General features: G+C 42.8%; 1 protein-coding gene across 1 annotated transcript in view; it reads right to left on the reverse strand.

Moving 5' to 3' along the window:
• The window catches only part of LOC124042037 (gelsolin-like), a 37052-nt gene that overhangs the window by 11375 nt on the left and 6370 nt on the right, over positions 1-19307 (reverse strand). Inside the window, exons 2-5 of the mRNA XM_046360313.1 lie at positions 15848-16035; positions 4112-4266; positions 2118-2279; positions 820-969 (exon numbers count right to left, since the gene is read on the reverse strand). Of these exons, the coding sequence (XP_046216269.1) occupies positions 820-969; positions 2118-2279; positions 4112-4266; positions 15848-16028 (648 nt within the window). The 5' untranslated portion in view covers positions 16029-16035. The remainder of the gene's footprint in view (positions 1-819; positions 970-2117; positions 2280-4111; positions 4267-15847; positions 16036-19307) is intronic.

Here is a 19307-nt window from a genome sequence, read left to right on the forward strand (position 1 = left end):
ATCAGCCAGATGCTAGGTCAGCCAGATGCTAGATCAGCTAGATGCTAGATCAGCTAGATGCAAGATCAGCTAGATGCTAGATCAGCTAGATGCCTGATGCTAGATCAGCTAGATGCTAGATCAGCTATATGCCTGGTGCTAGATCAGCTAGATGCCTGGTGCTAGATCAGCTAGATGCTAGATCAGCTAGATGCCTGATGCTAGATCAGCTAGATGCTAGATCAGCTAGATGCCTGATGCTAGATCAGCTAGATGCTAGATGCTAGATCAGCTAGATGCCTGATGCTAGATCAGCTAGATGCCTGATGCTAGATCAGCTAGATGCTAGATGCTAGATCAGCTAGATGCCTGATGCTAGAAAAGCTAGATGCGAGATGCAAAAGTATGCAGTGAATGTGTCATTGTCTGTCACCTTGATTATTCCAATGTGTCTCTCGACCTGTGTACCTATGTTGTAAACTTTCATTTGTATGCTAGGTTGTAGCAACCTCATGATGAGTATAGGGAAAATTCCAGTATCATGTAGTAGCCTAAACCTATTGACGTTACATTGAACTGGGTGAATGGAATATCAATGAAAGGCATCCAATATGCTGTAATAGAAATAAGGCCATGCTCATAAAAAAATAATTTTCTCTCCAATCTTAAACGACACCAACCGTGTGTGTGTGTGTGTGTGTGTGTGTGTGTGTGTGTGTGTGTGTGTGTGTGTGTGTGTGTGTGTGTGTGTGTGTGTGTGTGTGTGTGTGTGTGTGTGTGTGTGTGTGTGTGTGTGTGTGTGTGTGTGAGAGAATGCTTGTGTGTATCCCTATCCCTCACCTCAGTGAGTTCCTGTGGCTCAGCACCATCCTCCACCATGTGGAGCTTGGCCCTGCCGTTCCTCTCGTTGTCCCTGATGTCGATGGCCACCTGGGAGGCCTTCAGTCTCTCGAAGCGGTTACTCTCACTGCCACACCACTGGTAGATATCCTGAAGAAGAGGTGGAAAAGAAATACAAGACATAAAGTGTTTAGGTTTCCAGTGGTACCATGTAGGTACAGACATTACTGTCTGTTCGGTGACTAAGGCCTCTATATGTGTACTGATATTACTGTCTGTTCGGTGACTAAGGCCTCTATACGTGTACTGATATTACTGTCTGTTCGGTGACTAAGGCCTCTATATGTGTACTGATATTACGGTCTGTTCGGTGACTAAGGCCTCTATACGTGTACTGATATTACTGTCTGTTCGGTGACTAAGGCTTCTATACGTGTACTGATATTATTGTCTGTTCGGTGACTAAGACCTCTATACGTGTGCTGATAATCCATTTCAGGTGTATATTATTTTTACTTTTCATGTTACTTAGCCAAAAGCCCTTCAGGCTTGTTGTCAGGATTTGGCCAGGGTTGTTCCGGTTTTTGGTCACTAGATGCCCCCATTGTGCCTTTTGACCTTTTGTTTTCCCTTGATCCCCATTATTATTTGCACCTGTGCCTCGTTTCCCCTGATTGTATTTAAACCCTTTGTTTTACTCAGTTCTTTGCTCTGTGTTTGTATGTTAGCACCCAGCCCTAGTACTCTGTGAGCTCTTGTTGATCCCAGTGGACTCTCTTGTGGAATTCTGTTTTTTGTTCTTGTTTGTTTGTTTTTGAGTATCTTTTGAGGCTTTTTGTGCTTTACCTTCCACCTTGTGGATTTGCCTTTTTGTCTTGGAGGATTGCCTTTGTTCTTTTGGAATTCCTTTTGAGGTTGTGGAGTTACATGTTTTCCTGAAGAACTTAACTTTTTACTTCATTAAATACACCGTCTCAAGTACTGCTGTGTCTGCCTCATCTTCTGGGTTCTGCTGACTTTTCATGGTTTAGTGACTGTTTCTCACTCCGGAGACCCGGGTTCGTAACCGGGTCCTGACACTTGTAGGGCAAAATCCTAACTTAAGATGCATAGCTTAACATTTTATTCAAATATTCCATTGAGGTCAATGCATGATTATGATGTGAGATACTGCACCTATAAGTTTTCATGTTACTTAGCTCGTAGCCCTGATTCCAGTCTACAGTTTTCCAATACTGTAGCCTACATATACACAGGCAAGATCTACATTTCACCTGTACTGTAGTGTAGAGTTTTACCTTGCCCAGGTCCACGATAAAGCAGTCTCCCTGGTTGAAGCTGGCCCAGGACAGTACCACCTCCGTGGCCCGGATGGTCCGCCTCCCCTTGATGTGCAACAAGCGCTTCACGCTCATGTCATTGGTCACAACGTGCTGGAAGCCTGAAGCCACGCCCCCTTGCTGTGATAGGAGGGGTCAAATAATGTCAAAGAGTAACGATGAGGCTTGTTCGGTGGTGCGCAATGTTTAAAACCTTGCAGCTTGAAATGTATTACATAAAACTTGCATTATTCCCTATTCGACAAGACAGAGAATAATTTCTGTTCTACACTACAGATTTCTACCTTAATGTGCTGTCAGCTGAGCCTTCCTGGTAAGCCGCCACACAAAAACATGCATATGGAGGTTAGAGGGAAATATTGAATCGTGATAAAAGTTTGCAAAACATTGATATCACTGTCCAAACTTCAATTAAACTCAAACAATTTGTCCATTGGTTTGGGGAAAAAACTTTGGCAAATCCTGGTTCTGCTTTTCCTCTCAAGGGCATACAAAGTGTGTTCCCATGTTATGTGATTATGAAAATTCCCCAAATGAGAAACAGATCTACTCTGAGGGAGAGAGTTCTCCTGAGAAAGACGGATAACTTTCCATGGCAGAGAAGCAGCTTTGTTTATTTTCATGGAAAGAATGTTTTATGTCTACAGGGTAATGAAGGTTTCATATAATGAGCCCTAGCTTGGTACCCTGTTCCCCTCTCCCTCTTTTCTCACCCCTCCCTATTTCTCCCTCTTACCCTCTCTCTCTTTCCCCTCTCTCTCAATGTCCAGATGCTTTTTTATCAGCGTGTGTGTTTTGAGGTGGGGGTGGGGAGGGGGTAAATGTGGTGTTGTAGTGAAAAGAGGATTTCTCATTAATTAATTTCTCATGTTACCCTTTCCTCTCTTTGTTCTGCTCCCTCATAATCCACATCTCTTTCTTTCTCCCTCTCTATTTTTCTCTCTCAAGGACACTGTGTGTAACTCCACAATAAAAGGAACATAGTTTCCACAAACCGAACATTTCAAAATGGTAAACAGAACTGGGTTAATTACTGCCATCTAAACCAAGGTCTGAGGTTTTTCTGGAAATGTAAAAAGACGGTGAGAGAAACAGCAAAGGGTAAACTCTCAAATCCCACAGTTGTTGTATTTATAAGGATTTCAAAATGGCTGCCGTTGACATGCTGGTTGCAGTGACTATAGTGCCTGTCACACCTTTGGATGTAAACATGACAAAGGCTAAGAGGAATGAATGTTGATGTCTATGAACTTCAGACTCATTCACTTCATTGCAAAGTTTATGGGATGTCGCAAATGATTAAACCAGTGCTTTAAACCAGTGCTTTGATCATTAGTGACATCCCAGTGACGTCCAAACCGTATCCAGTTTTTCTATCCAGTTTTATCCCGTTTTTTCAATATTTTCTATATCATATTTTTGGATCAGTAATAATGACTTAATCCTTCTGACATTATACTGATAGAGTACGTCAATGGATGTCCAAAGAGTATTCCTTCCTATTGCCTAACGCATTGCCACAAACAGGAGCGGTTGTAACAGAGATGTTGCAGATCGCTACGACCAACCCCTCTTGCCCCAACTGTTACCTTTCTAATACAACACAAACCCTTACATTTCTAGTGCACAATAAACCACTTCCTTACCATCAACTAACCCAGGGTATCCCAAACTCGGTCCTGCCCCCCTAGGTGCACGTTTAGGTTTTTGACCTCGCACTACACAGCTGATTGAAATAATTACAGCTTGATGATGAATTGGTTATTTGAATCAGCTGTGTAGTGCGAGGGTAAAAAACTAAATGTGCACCCAGAGGGTGCCCCAGGACCGGGTTTGGGAAGCCTTGAACCCACTGCTCTTGTTCAAAGTGTCATTAGTGGATGATTAATTGGAATAAAAAGACAAATCACTTCCCACTCTACATCTTTCAGCTGTTAGCAGAAGAAGCTGACCTTGTACTTGATGCCAGACTTAAAGTAGCCCAAGAAGGTGATGGACTCGTTGTTCTGGACCTCTCTAAACTGGACTGGCCCTCCGCCCAGGAAGTCATCCAGCTGGGTGGCAAAGATGGCCGCCGCTCCTCTCTCATCCTGAGAACACTCATCCCCTGGAGGAAAGAGAGGAGAGAAAGTTAGAAATCATCCACAGAGAAATTGCTAAAACCTGTTTTGACCAATAGCGGTTAAGTATTGCCTTTCCAGGCCTTTATTCAAACTGTAGAGTATGGTATAGTTGACTGCCTGTTTTGGTTATAGCCAACTTGTTTTGTAATTACAGTACACCAAGCTTACTAGTGAAAGTCTACAAGCCGCTTGCACATTCTTCACATTTTCCTGCCTTGAAATTAAATGGGAAAAAAGGGACAAAATGTGATTTATTTCGTACTTATCTTCACTACCTACTCCACATTTTCAAAGTGAAAGCAAAAAAATAAAAAACTAACATGTCTTGATTGCATATGTCTTCACACCCCAGAGTTAATACTTGCGGGAAGCACCTTCGGCAGCCATTACAGCTGTGAATCATTTTGGAATCAAATTCAGCCAACTTTGCGCAACTCTCAGAACATACAGTGCCTTCAGAAAGTATTCACGCCCATTGATTTTTTCCACATTTTGTCGTGTTACAGCCTGAACTTAAAATTGATTAAATGTAGATGTTGTGTCACTGGCCTACACACAACACGGCATCATGTGGAAGTGGAATAATGTTTTTAGAAATGTTTATAAATTAATTACAAATGAAAAGCTGAAATGTCTTGACTCAATAAGTATTCAATCCCTTTGTTATGGTAAGCCTAAATAAGTTCAGGAGTAGAAATGTGCTTAGCAAGTCACATAGTAAGTTGCAGGGACACACCCTGTGTGCCATAGTAGTGTTTACCATGATTTTTGAATGACTACCTCATCTGTGTACCCCACACATACAATGGTGTGTCAATACACCCAGTCACGACGAAGATAGAGGCGTCAGTTGCCAGAGAGGAAGGAAAATGCTCAGGAATTTCACCATGGGGCCAATTACAGCGTTTAAAACAGTTACAGAGTTTGATGGCTGTGATAAGAGAAAACCGAGGATTAATCAACACCCTTGTAGTTAATAAACAATACCTACCTAAATGACAGAGTGAAAAGGAAGCCTGTACAGAATAAATCATTCCAAAACATGCATTCTGTTTGCAATAAGGCACTAAAGTAAAACTGCCCTGAAAAAGTCCTGAATACAAAGAGTTATGTTTGGGCCAAATCCAATACAACACATCACTGAGTACCACTGTTCATATTTTCAAGCATGGAGGTGGCTGCATCATGTTATGGGTATGCTTTTCATTGGCAAGAACTAGGGAGTTATTTAGGATAAAATAAACTAATAGAGCTAAGCGCAGGCAAAATTCTAGAGAAAATCCTGGTTCAGTCTGCTATCCAACAGACACTAAGAGACGAATTCCCCTTTCAGAAGGACAATAACCTAAAATGCAAGGCCAAATATGTAACCCTTTTCAGGAAGCTAGGCGTATGTCGCATGTCACTACACAGGAATCCAATCAAATGTATTTATAAAGCCCTTTTTACATCAGCAGATGTCACAAAGTGCTATACAGAAACCCAGTCTAAAACCCCAAACAGCAAGCAATGCAGATGTAGAAGCACAGTGGCTTGGTAAAACTCCCTAGAAAGACAGGATCCTAGGAAGAAACCTAAAGAGGAACCAGGCTCTGAGGGGTAGCCAGTCCTCTTCTGGCTGTGCCGGGTGGAGATTATAAGAGTACGTGGCCATTTAGGACAGATTGTTCTTCAAGATATTCAGATGTTCAGAGATGATCAGCAGTGTCAGATAATAATCACAGTGGTTGTAGAGGGGGCAACAGGTCAGCACCTCTGTCAGTTGACTTTTCATAGCCGAGCATTCAGAGGTCAGGAGAGGCATGTGAACGTTTTGTTCATTCTTTTGCGGGTTTTGCTGTTGTTGCAGAAATGCCTTCTTAAACGTGAACATTCAAGTGCCCCAATAATAAACTGCCATCTGTAAATACGAATACAATTGTTCAATTACAAGCCTAGTTGGTTTAGCCACAGAAAAAGACAGGAACCTTCCCGTTAGCCACGATTGGCTGGGATATTGGATGCCAAGAGATGAGTTCGGATAAATCTGACCGGTAGCATGGTTTTGCCTATAACACGCTGCTCAGTATGTTTAGATAATCTTTGCTACTGCATTTAAAAAAAATACATATAACATTAGCCATGGAGAACTTCAAAAGTGTTGCTACTGTTCTCAACAACATTGCTGCACAGAATTTAGCAGACGCTATCGACAAAGATCAGTGGGAAAAATTGCAATGGCCTACTTTCTACACACGGTCAGTGTGAACCGGGGCGATTTAACACAACGGGCCAAACAAGCAGTAGTTACAAACAAAACGGAAACGACACAGGACGTCTTACTTAGTTAAAGTGGTTCAGTCTGCCGTTCATCCATGTATACAGGGAAAAGTCTAGGTACATTTTCAGATTATATGCGTATCGAATTTAGTCAGAAAGTCGTTTTCATTGCAAGTTAAAGAGTACTGTTGGCTAGCTAGCGAACGTTAGCTTCCTGGCTCGCTAGCTGACATTACTTGTATGATCTGTGTCGTCTGTGTAATATTATTTGTATCTCAGAGAGCCATTTACCATGCTAATTATAGCCTAATGTTAGTTAGCTAGATAACATTGAACCTAGTTGGTTAGCTTTAGCTACCTGCAGATTCATATTAATGCATTTCATGTATGGTGGCTAGCTATGACAATCCATTTGTACTGTATGGGTGGGGATTATGGTTCATATTTTAGCTAGCTAGCTTCATGTCTAAACAAGATACTCCACTTCGCCAGATGATTACATGACCCATCAAGGTCGGTAGGTGTGTCTGTGGGTGATTACGGCCTTCTATTGTATTTCATGAACATGTGTACATGTCTAGACAATAGTGAACCATCCACTTAGCTAGATGTGGCTGGGGTGTGGTTATAACATTTCTTTCACATGACCCATCAATTTAGACATGTGTGTCTGGGTCAGCACCATCTAATAATTTAAACACTTTCTATTTTTGACATTGCTACTATGCAAGAAACCATTTCACTGTGCTGTTTACACCTTCTGTATCCTGTGCATGTGACAAATAAACTTTGATTGTATTTGATACAGTGTGTGTTTACCAGAGATGGTAATGTGAAGAACAACATGACCTGCACCACAGTCAGATTAGGATATAGACCAACAACTAGATAAAGTTTAGTTTTACCTGGTGTTTTTCCCTTATTATAGGCTACTATTTTCCCAAATTTTAGTCTGGAAATCTTCGGTTGTTTACTACACTAACTTACTCTGTTTAGCACATGTCTTCACATGTGAATCCTTAAAGAGATGGGTGGGGCTAAGGCTTAAGAGGGTGTGAACAATGCTGAATAAGTATATTCAAGGGACATTCTCAAAAGTGGGGTTACAAGTTTATAAACTTTCAAAGCAGAATTAGTTCCCATTGTTCCTCAACTGCAGTGTATGATTTTGTAGCTCTGTGTCTCTACTTTTATCCAATGTAAAAAAAACACTTTCTAATTTTGCAACATAAGAACAAATCGAGGTGGTCGGTCACATATACAATAAATTTGCTTACCAACGACTTTGAATGTTCCTGAGTGGCCTAGTAATGGCAATACTTGAAAATGGCTGTCTAGCAATGATCAACCACCAACTTGACAGAGCTTGAAGAATTTTTTAAATAATAATGTGCAAATAATGTACAATCCAGGTGTGCAAAGCTCTTAGAGACTTACCCAGAAAGTCTCACAGGTGTAATCAATGCCAAAGGTGATTCTAACATGTATTAACTCAGTGGTGTGAATACTTATGTAAATGAGATATTTCTGTATTTAATTTTCAATCAATTTGCTTAAATTTCTAAAAACATATTTTCACTTTTTCATTATTGGCTATTGTGTGTAGATGCGGGCAAAAACATCTAAATGTAAATCTCTTTTGAATTCAGGCTGTAACACAACAAAATGTTGTTGAAATTTCATTGAAATAAGGTGATTCAACCAGTCTGTGCCGAGTTGTAACTTCATCCCAGGGTTAGGTTTTCAGAAGACCGAGGCGGGTTTTCCTTTTTACTTGGGCTTTCCTCCATTCATATGTATGTCGATCCTAATAAACTCCCCAGTCCCTGCCAGTGTCAAGCATATGTCATGGTTCCTCCGAGCACCAGAGGGCGGTAGAGACCGCCCTAGAGACTATCTTTGCTACTCAGGTGTTGGTTATCATTTCATTATTATTTTCCTTTTAAAATAGGTGTGTTTTCTGTCCTTGTTTGCAGAAGCTTGATTTTGGTTGCCCTGTGTGTTTGTTGCCCTGAGTAAGAGATCTAGTGTTTGTTGGTTGTCAGTGTTACTGTTGTCCTTCTGTTACCTTATTTTCAGTCAAGTATTTACAGTTATCCTAAACCATTGATTCCTCATCTGGTCCAGCACCTGGATCCAACCCCACCACGTCACAGCAAGCTTCTGCCCCAACATGGACCCAGCAGAGATCAACCAGATGAGAGGTCATAACCCACAGAGGAGCACTGTTGGGAAGACAGCAAGAACAATTCTCCCAGATCTCCGAGATCCTCCGGGCACTCACCAATTCCTTCTGTCCACAGCACACCCCAACCCAGGAGGAGCCAATGCCCAAGTCTCATCGCCCAGTGCTACAGGCGTTACCGTAGTTCCTCCAGGGACCCTGCACTGGGAACCCAAGATCCCAGCCCCTGAGCGGTATGACGGCCACCCAGGAGGATGTAAGGGTTTTCTCACTCAGTGCTCTCTGGTGTTCGAGTTACAGTCCTCCTTGTTTCACTCCGATCGGGCCATGATCGCCTACATCATCTCTCTGCTCTCGGGCAGGGTCCTGGTGTGGGCAACGGCCGTGTAGGAACAGCAGCCACTATCCTGCAGCTCCATATTAGCCTTCGCTGCCGAGCTGTGTCGAGTCTTTGACTACCCAGTCGATGGACGGGGAGCCAGACCAGTGGCTGACTTCGCCATTGAGTTCCGTACCCTCGCCACCGAAAGTAGGTGGAATACTGAGGCACTGGTTACCGCTTTCCACTAGGGCCTGTCTAACTCTATCAAAGATGATCTGGCTGCCTGGGAACTGGGAGAGGACCTTGAGTCCCTGATAACGCTGGAAATCAGGCTTTTACAACAGCTTCTGAGAATGGGGGTGAGAGCGTTTTTTTTGACACCACCCCAGTATCCCGGCTTTCTGAGTGCCCCACCTGAACCCAGCATTGATGAGCCAATCCAGCTGGGACACACGTCTGAGCCCACAGGAGAGTGACAGGCACACGCGTGAAGGCTGCTGCCTCCACTGCGGAGGTTGCGGTCATCACCGTGCTACATGTCCAGAGTTGACGGGAAACACCAGTGCTCGCCAGGACAAGGGGAGACCCTGATAAGCTGTGCAGTTACCTCCCGGCTACCCAGTCACTGTATGTTACTACCCACAACCCTCCACTGGGAAAACCGTCAACACCGGATTCAACTCTTCATGGACTCTGGGACCACATTGATCCCCTGTGTGAAATGTCCCGTCCCTCTGCAGATTGAAGCCCTCGATGGACACCCCACTGGCTCTGGCCAGGGGGACTATCAGACCAAGCCCATTCTACTTTAGGTTGGGGCGAACCACTCAGACTTAGTTTTATTTTGATCACTGCTCCTGAGAACCCACTTATCCTAGGGTACCCCTGGCTAGTGCTACATAACCCACGATTCTCTGGTCCATGGGACACCTACTAGACTGGGGTAAGGACTGCCAGACTAAATGACTAAGACACCCACCAAGGGCCTAGCCATGTCCTCCTACATCCATTAAAGGCCAAGACCTCTCCTCTCTCCCTCCCGAATACTTCGACCTCTGGGAGGCCTTCAGTAAGAGGCTACAGGCCACCCTTCTCCCTCATCGTCCATATGACTGTGCCATAACTCCTACCTGGCTCCACACCTCCCCGGGGCCATCTCTCTCTCAACCCTTGAAGCGGCAGTCCTGGACAATTACATCCGGGAGTCGCTGGAGGCAAGATTAATTCGACCCTCTACATCCCCATCTGATGTAGGCTTCTTTTTTGTGTGTAAGGATGGAGGCTTGCGTCCGTGCATCGATTATTAGAGGGCTGAACCGGATTACGATCAAGAATGTCCACTGCCTTAGAGTTGGCCCAATGGGCCAAATTCTTCACCAGGGAAGGAGATTAGTGGAAAACTGCCTTTAACACCCCTAGTGACCACTATGAGTATTTAGTCATGTCTTTCGACTACAAACTTTCCCAGGACATTGTCTCATATCGGGGACCCCAGTTTGTTGCACGCTATTGGAAGACCTTCTGCTCTGTTGGGGGCATCGGTAATTCTCTACTCGGGGTTCCACCCACAGTTCAATGGGCAAACGAAGCGTGCTAACCAGGCGCTAGGGAAGTTACTCCGTCTACACTCGGGCCAGAAACTGGAGCAGATAACTCGTCTGGGCGGAGTATGCTCATAACACACTGCCGAACTCATCCACTGGACTGTCACCGTCACCTGCCCGACATCAACATCAGGCAAACCGGCACCAAAGACCTCTTCAGCTCCTCCGACTGGGTCAACGGGTGTGGCTGTTCACTCATGATCTGTCCTTAAAGGTGAATTTGTGAGAGCTTGCTCCTCGCTACATAGGACACTTCAAGATCCTTAGTCGCAGCAACCTGGATACCTATCGTCTCCAGCTTCCCAGGTACATGAGGTTCTGTCTGTCCTTCCATGTCTCCGGTCTCTAGCCAGTTCCTCCCCCCCCCAGCTGCTCCTCCGCCCCCTCGACTTGTGGATGGCCAACCTGGCCTACACTGTCTGACGTCAGTCGGAGGCTCGCCGGGTCTGAGGGACCCTGCAGTACCTGGTGGACTGGGAGAGCACGGACCCGAGGAGGGGGCGTGGGTGCCGGCCCGGGACATCCTGGATCCGGGTCTGGTAGGAGACTTCAACCGAGTACGTGGTGATCGTCAGGGCTCCGCAGCTGGAGCCGCTCCTGGGGGTGTACTGTCATGGTTCCTCCGGGCAGCAGATGCCGTCCTAAAGGCTTTCTTTGTTCCTCAGGTGTTGCTTATCACTTCATTTATGATTTTTCTTTTTTTTTAAATGTGTGTTTTCTGTCCTTGTTTGCAGAAGCTTGATTTCGGTTGCCTCTGTTTGTTGCCTGAGTAGGTTTTCTAGTCCTAGTGTTTTTTTCCCCAATATTACTGTGATCCTTATTTTCAGTAAAGTATTTAATTTTATAATAAACCATTGATTCCGCGTCTGTTCCATTCTCTGCACCTTGGTCCAACCCCACACGTCGCAGAATTCCCATAACATGATGCTGCCTCCACAATACTTTGTACTTTCAAGGATTTCACTCTGTGTTGTGTTGTATTGGATTTGACCCAAGCCTGTCATTTTTTATTTAGGCCAAAAATATATTTCTTTGCCATGTTGTTTTCCAATATGACTTAACGGCCTTGTTGCAAATAGAATGGATGATTTTGATGGGATTTTTAAACACAGGCTTTCTTTTTCTGTCATTCAGGCCATTAATGTGGAGTGAATACAATGTGTATCCTCTATTTTCAAGTATTGCGGTCGCAGCATCCTTTTATGAGTATGCTTGTCACCGGCAGGGACTGGGGAGTTTGTCAGAATAAAAAAAATAAAGGAGACCAGATAAAAAGTTGAAGGAAACCATGCGTCAGTCTTCTGAATATCTAACCCTGGGATAGGTTGCTTTTCAGCGGAACAATTACACAAATGTTTATGCCAAAGACAGACTGGAATGGCTTTCCAATAGGTGTTGAGTGTTCCGGAATGATCTGGTCTCTGTCCTGACTTAAATCTGTTTGAAAAAAAGATATACGGTTTGAATATTGCTGTACAATAATTCCTTGCCAAATGTACTGAGCCTGAGAAATGTTTACATAAACAAAGGATATGTTGCCCAAAGAGTTATCCAAAGTTGGTAGAATCTTTGATTTATATCTGAAAAAAAACTCTGGGGTGTGAAAACTTATACAATCAAGACATGTTTTTGTAAAAAATATATATTTAAAAAATGTTCACTTTGAAAATGTTGTAGGTATTGTAAAATGGTAGGAAAAAACAATCCTATTTTATACATTTTTAAATGTGACGACTCTTCAAGGAGTTTGTAGACTTTCAATGGGTACTGCACAGTATGTACATAAATACTTATTTTAAAACTGTTGATCAGATTCAACAAGAACTCCACCAAGAGCCAGAAAGTTATCTTTACTACAGCTAAATATGGTTTGAGTTTTGCCCTGGGGCTCCAACATGTGGTTGAAAACTGAAACAATGGGGTGGAGTTGTTTGGAACTCTGCGTGGATCCCTCTCAGATCTCGAACGGGAATGATAGAGAATGTTAGATCAGTAAGGCCGCCACCACAACAAAGAACTGAAGCCTCGATCATCAGAGGGAGAGCTAGGCACCACATAAACCCATCCAGACCCAGGTCTCTCTAATGTGGCTGGGTAATGACTAACAGGCACTGGTATGCTATGTGTGAGAGCCGGCAGCATGCACACTGTGTTCACTCTGGTTTGTCTCAGTGTAAAGTCGAACTGACAAACTAGACATAGGAGAGTTGGAGGGAAGAGGAGAGACAGAGAAAGAGAGGAAAGGAAAGAGAGCTAGAGAGAGAGCGAGGAAAGGAGACAGAGACAGAAAGAAGGAGATGAGGGAGTGTAGTATACACTCTCTCCTACACGTAATTACTTGTGGGCTTTCTTTGAAGATGTGCAGCTTTTTGACAATTGAATCAAGCTAATAGACATGACAGGAAAACAAGAGGGGAAATAGAATTACACAAGTTAATTTCACACAACAGTTTCAACACTTCTGCTATCTCAACACTTAGATACAGTGTCAGGGTGGAAATGCTTTCTCACGTATGTGTGTTGAGAAAGAGGAACATTTCCTGCTAAGCAATATTTGTTATATGCAGATTCAGTGTCTACAATACGTGTATAATTGACCATAGCTATAGGGTATTTATTCACATGTACACTGACAAAAGTAATGTTTTCTATAAGGGTCTATGTGTAGATTAACCACAGCTACCAAAGGTATTTCTACATTATTTATATCATGCAAATTCACACGGCCTCTCATGGTAGAAACCGTGTAACAAAATAGCAAGTATTTGTAGGAGTTTCGTATGTCGATAAGGAACTGAAATGCTGTATCTCTCACCAATAGGGTCTATTGCCTCTGTAATGGCTACTGTATCTCCCACCAATAGGGTCTATTTGTCTCTGTAATGCCTGCTGTATCTCCCACCAATAGGGTCTATTTACCTCTGTAATGCCTGCTGTATCTCTCACCAATAGGGTCTATTTGTCTCTGTAATGGCTACTGTATCAACCACCAATAGGGTCTATTTACCTCTGTAATGCCTGCTGTATCTCCCACCAATAGGGTCTATTTACCTCTGTAATGCCTGCTGTATCTCCCACCAATAGGGTCTATTTACCTCTGTAATGCCTGCTGTATCTCCCACCAATAGGGTCTATTTACCTCTGTAATGCCTGCTGTATCTCCCACCAATAGGGTCTATTTACCTCTGTAATGCCTGCTGTATCTCCCACCAATAGGGTCTATTTACCTCTGTAATGCCTGCTGTATCTCCCACCAATAGGGTCTATTTACCTCTGTAATGCCTGCTGTATCTCCCACCAATAGGGTCTATTTACCTCTGTAATGCCTGCTGTATCTCCTACCAATAGGGTCTATTTACCTCTGTAATGCCTGCTGTATCTCCCACCAATAGGGTCTATTTACCTCTGTAATGCCTGATGTATCTCCCACCAATAGGGTCTATTTACCTCTGTAATGCCTGCTGTATCTCCCACCAATAGGGTCTATTTACCTCTGTAATGCCTGCTGTATCTCCCACCAATAGGGTCTATTTACCTCTGTAATGCCTGCTGTATCTCCCACCAATAGGGTCTATTTACCTCTGTAATGCCTGCTGTATCTCCCACCAATAGGGTCTATTTACCTCTGTAATGCCTGCTGTATCTCCCACCAATAGGGTCTATTTACCTCTGTAATGCCTGCTCTATCTATGATTTTCCAATCGTTTTGTTCTGAACTGAACCATTATTTTGTTTGTTCTATTCCACTGTTCCAACCAGCAAAATACAATTCTGAGCCGGTTCAAAGCCCCGGTTTTATATCGTTCCTTTCTGTTCTTTGAAAATCTCTGAAATCGTAATTGTTTTACATTTTGTTCGATGTTAAATTACTTAACCAATTATGCAGTACGGATAGACCGTTTGCTATGGAGCAGGCAAGCTATAGCTCAGTGAGTTGTTTACAGGCAAGCTATAGCTCAGTGAGTTGTTTACAGGCAAGCTATAGCTCAGTGAGTTGTTTACAGGCAAGCTATAGCTCAGTGAGTTGTTTACAGGCAAGCTATAGCTCAGTGAGTTGTTTACAGGCAAGCTATAGCTCAGTGAGTTGTTTACAGGCAAGCTATAGCTCAGTGAGTTGTTTACAGGCAAGCTATAGCTCAGTGAGTTGTTTACAGGCAAGCTATAGCTCAGTGAGTTGTTTACAGGCAAGCTATAGCTCAGTGAGTTGTTTACAGGCAAGCTATAGCTCAGTGAGTTGTTTACAGGCAAGCTATAGCTCAGTGAGTTGTTTACAGGCAAGCTATAGGTCAGTGAGTTGTTTACAGGGAAGATGGAAAGATAAGTGTTGGGCGTGAGATGCAACTAAAATTTTGCGGGTTGGGAGAGAGCGAGAGAGGGTGGAGGACGAGGCTTGGCTTGCAACGCTTGGCATCTTGTAATGACATGTAGTATCTGAATTAGGCCTACATAATTATACCTACAGAGGAGCGGTTTCTAGGGAGGAACTTTGAATGTCTTTGAACTTCAGAGTTGACTTAACGTTGGACCAGAATAGTTAGCTAGGTAACAAGCTTGTGTGTGCAGAGCGACACCAGAATTAAAAACACATCTTACCTTTTAGTAGTTAATAAATCCAGTGTGAAATGTGATAACTATAGTATCCCTAACAAGCATTGAAAAGGTTTATCCATTGTTCTCTAATTAAAAATCTCTCTCCCTATCTTCTGAATCACGCTTATAACGTCAGTAGGCTACAGCTAAGCTTCGGAGGGGGCGGCAGGCAGATGTTCAGCTGGCAGAAGTTTCTGATTGACAGAGGGGGGGCTTTGCATAGGCGCTTTGTTGCCCGGATGTAAAATAACATTATTAACCGGTTTCCATGCTTTTAAAATAATGGTTCTGTTCTGGAACAGTATAGTTCACTTTAGTTCCTGGTTCTGATTCTTTTCCTTGAAAATATGTATTATTTTCCGGTTTTCTGTTCTGTTCCCTGAACCGGTTCCAACACTTTAAAGTAGCTCTTCTCTCCCTCTCTTTCTCAAATTAAACATTGATCTAACATGACTGGTTGAAAGCAAGAAATCTACTACATAGATATCTCAGATCCAGTCCATGTCCAATCAGTTGTTACTAATAGGAGTCTAGTGTAGTCTGTTTGTCTGTAGGTGTGTGTGTGTGTGTATGTGTGTGTGTGTGTGTGTGTACGCAAGTCTTACCCATCCACATGTGTATGTAGTAGGAGGGAGCTGCAGTTGTGTAGAGGAGCAGATAGGCATCTCCTGTGTAGAAGTTGCCGTGCAGGGCCTTGGGGACAGGCTTCAGGTCCATGTTCTCAATACGCCACACCTGCAGCCCTTTCTCCTTCCCTGCAGTCACAAACTCCTTGTGTGACACCATGACAGCTCTGAGAGAGAGAGGCAGAGAGAGCTGGAGCTTCAAGAGGCAGACGTACCATGAAAGTCATAAACATCTCTTAATGGTTCAATATGCAGAAATCTCTCCATTTTCTGGTTGCTAAAATTCTAATAGTTCACCTACTATCAGTTTATGTAACAAAACAAGCAAGTGTAGTGTAGCAAATCACTGTACTAACCACTGTGAAATATATTTTCCATAATCCAAAATATTGTATTTTCAGCTGTTTGAAGCTTGTTTAAAAAAATTTAAAAAAGTAAAAGAAGCAAAAAACTAAATTTAAGAAAGAGAAGAATAGAAATACTGCACATAGAACAGATCTTACGCTCCTTAGACTTGCTTTCAATGAGAATGACAGATCTGTAATTTCTAAGTGAATTTGGTGTGTGTTGATAGTAGTGGGAGAGGTTGATTACACCGTGAAAGAAATCATCGTACGGTGATAACCCACTGCCCTTACTCTACCCTCTCAGCACCATAAGGCTTAATGTGCCTCGAATACAGATAACCCCTTATCATGGGGCATTGCATAATCTTTTTCAGATCAGAAAGTGGTTTGCTAGTGTCATGTAGCCTATGGGCTCTATTTTAACAAAACTAATGCAATGGTAAATATAAGCACAGGAGATAGCGCTATGGGTTCAGGGAAGTGTCAGAAATGATCGGTGCACTTGTGGAGGCTTGGCCCCTTACTGGCCAATCAGAACGTGCTCCATGGCCAAATATGTGGTTGCTTCAAGTTGTGTATTTCCAACCATTTATGTATTGCCTTGGAATCAATTCCAATTCCAATGTTAGTTAGTCCGTTATAGTTTGATAAATGGCTTACAGAAACGAAATGACAAAATGTAGACCTATCTTTGCTAAATAGGTTAACTTGAACCGATTTGCAATCCACATTGTTCTAGGGGCATCCCCAGAGATATAGGGGCAAGGCCTAGTGTACATTACATTATGGCTGAGAATGGACATGCCAAACATTATTTATTTTTTTTACCTTTATTTAACCAGGCAAGTCAGTGAAGAAAATATTCTTATTTTCAATGACGCCCTGGGAACAGTGGGTTAACTGCCTGTTCAGGGGCAGAACGACAGATTTGTACCTTGTCAGCTCGGGGGTTTGAACTCGCAACCTTCCGGTTACTAGTCCAACACTCTAACCACTAGGCTACGCTACCGCCCCATAGTCAATAAGCAAGACTAAATTCATTATAATATGGCCCAAAAAGAGAACGAATAATTCTAATCAAACTCTAAACAAAACGAAACAACAACTTGTTTTAAATGTACTATGTCACACTTGCAGGCACCATCATTTCTCCCCGTGGCCATATAATATTAAAACAATGGAGACTATGGAGGGTTTTACGGCACATTCAAACTTTTCACAGTAACTGGACAAAGATCCAACATAAAGAGAAAAGGAGAATGTCCACACTGTTATGCTGCTCCCAATGTCCACTCCGTTATATGCTGCTTCCCAATGTCCACTCTGTTATGCTGCTTCCCAATGTCCACTCTGTTAATGCTGCTCCCAAATAGGCCTGTTTTATGAACATAATCAGAACCATTTTACAGATCAGAACGCATTCACACATCTCCAGAAGTTGCATTGCAAGTGCGCCGCGGACGTTGTAACCATAAAACCAGGAAGGTGAATCATTCTAATATGATTGGTTGAAATAAAATTGATTTTTTTTAAATATATATATATTTTTTTAAACAACAACAATAAATACATGTAATATGTAATGATATCATACAACCACCAGGATAAAAAGCCAGGCGTTGCTGTTGAACCAGTCTTCACTATAGTGGTCCTAAGGGAGGGCTCGGGTTTGAACATATGAAACTGAAAACAAGCAATTGTTACAGGTTAGAGATAACTTCTAAATACGAGGTTCACCGGTATTACACAAGGTTCTCATCTCTCATTTCATGATGGGCATGGACACGTAGCCTACATCATGCGTTTTACGCACGTCCAATACGGGTCCTGGATGGCTAAAATCATGTGGACTTGCCTACAACGCATAGATAAAAAGGGAATATCAGCTCACTGTTTTACTTCTCTTAAACTAAGCTTTCCAAGCGGTCTCAGAAGCCAAACCCTTTATTGACAGTCTTGACTACTTCACAATTGCATTGGGCAGGACAAAAAAAGCCTTAATTGAGAGGAGGCTATGTTTGGTTTTTATCCAAATATATCAAAATGGGGAAAAAAACATGAGTTTTTATGTTTCAAAATATAAAAAGTATACAGGAACCAAAGGCACATTAGGCTTCTCTTGTTCCGTGCGCATTAGGGCAGTGTGCGTCTCGTCTAGATAGGCAGCGTTTCCACTGTACAAATGAATGCCATAAACCAACTCTGTTACCTGTAAAAAACAACTTTTGGTTGGTCTTAAATATCCCTATCAGCGCTGCCTGAAATTAGCACTTTGGATCGTGTTTTTAAGGACACACCTAAAATATTTCCACCCCTCCCATCTGAAAGCAAGCGAGCGGATATACAGTCGTATGAAAATGTTTGGGCACCCCTCTGAGCGTGCATAATCATTTACTCTGTCGTCACAGAAAATGATCACAGTGTCATGCCATTCATTTGCGAATAAAAGCTGAGTACTGGGGTATTGTCCAGACAAAGATTTTTAGTGTAGTAATATTATGTTGTATGAAATTAAATCAGATGTGAAAAATAGGCTATGCAAAAATGTGGGCACTCTTGTGATTCTGTTGATTTGAATACCTGTAACTACTTAGCACTGATTAATTGGAACACACAATTGGTTTGGTGAGCTCATTAAGCCTTGAACTTCATAGACAAGTGCATCCAATCATGAGAAAAGGTATTTAAGGCCAATTGCAAGTTGTTGTTCTCTTTGACTCTCCTCTGAAGAGTGGCAACATGGGGGCTTCAAAACAACTCTCAAATGACCTGAAAACAAAGATTGTTCAACATGATGGTTTAGAGGAAGTCTACAGAAAGCTATCGCAGAGATTTAAGCTGTCAGTGTCCACTGTGAGGAACATAGTGAGGAAATGGAAGAATACAGGCACAGTTCTTGTTAAGGCCAGAAGTGGCAGGCCAAGTAAAATATCGGAGAGGCGAAGGATGGTGAGAACGGTCAAAAACAGCCCACAGACCACCTCCAATGACCTACAACATCATCTTGCTGCAGATGGTGTCGCTGTGCATCGTTCAACAATTCAGCTCACTTTGCACAAGGAGAAGCTGTATGGGAGAGTGATGCGGAAGAA

Source organism: Oncorhynchus gorbuscha, linkage group LG08 (genome assembly GCF_021184085.1).
Source record: "Oncorhynchus gorbuscha isolate QuinsamMale2020 ecotype Even-year linkage group LG08, OgorEven_v1.0, whole genome shotgun sequence".
NCBI classification, from domain to species: Eukaryota; Metazoa; Chordata; class Actinopteri; order Salmoniformes; family Salmonidae; genus Oncorhynchus; species Oncorhynchus gorbuscha.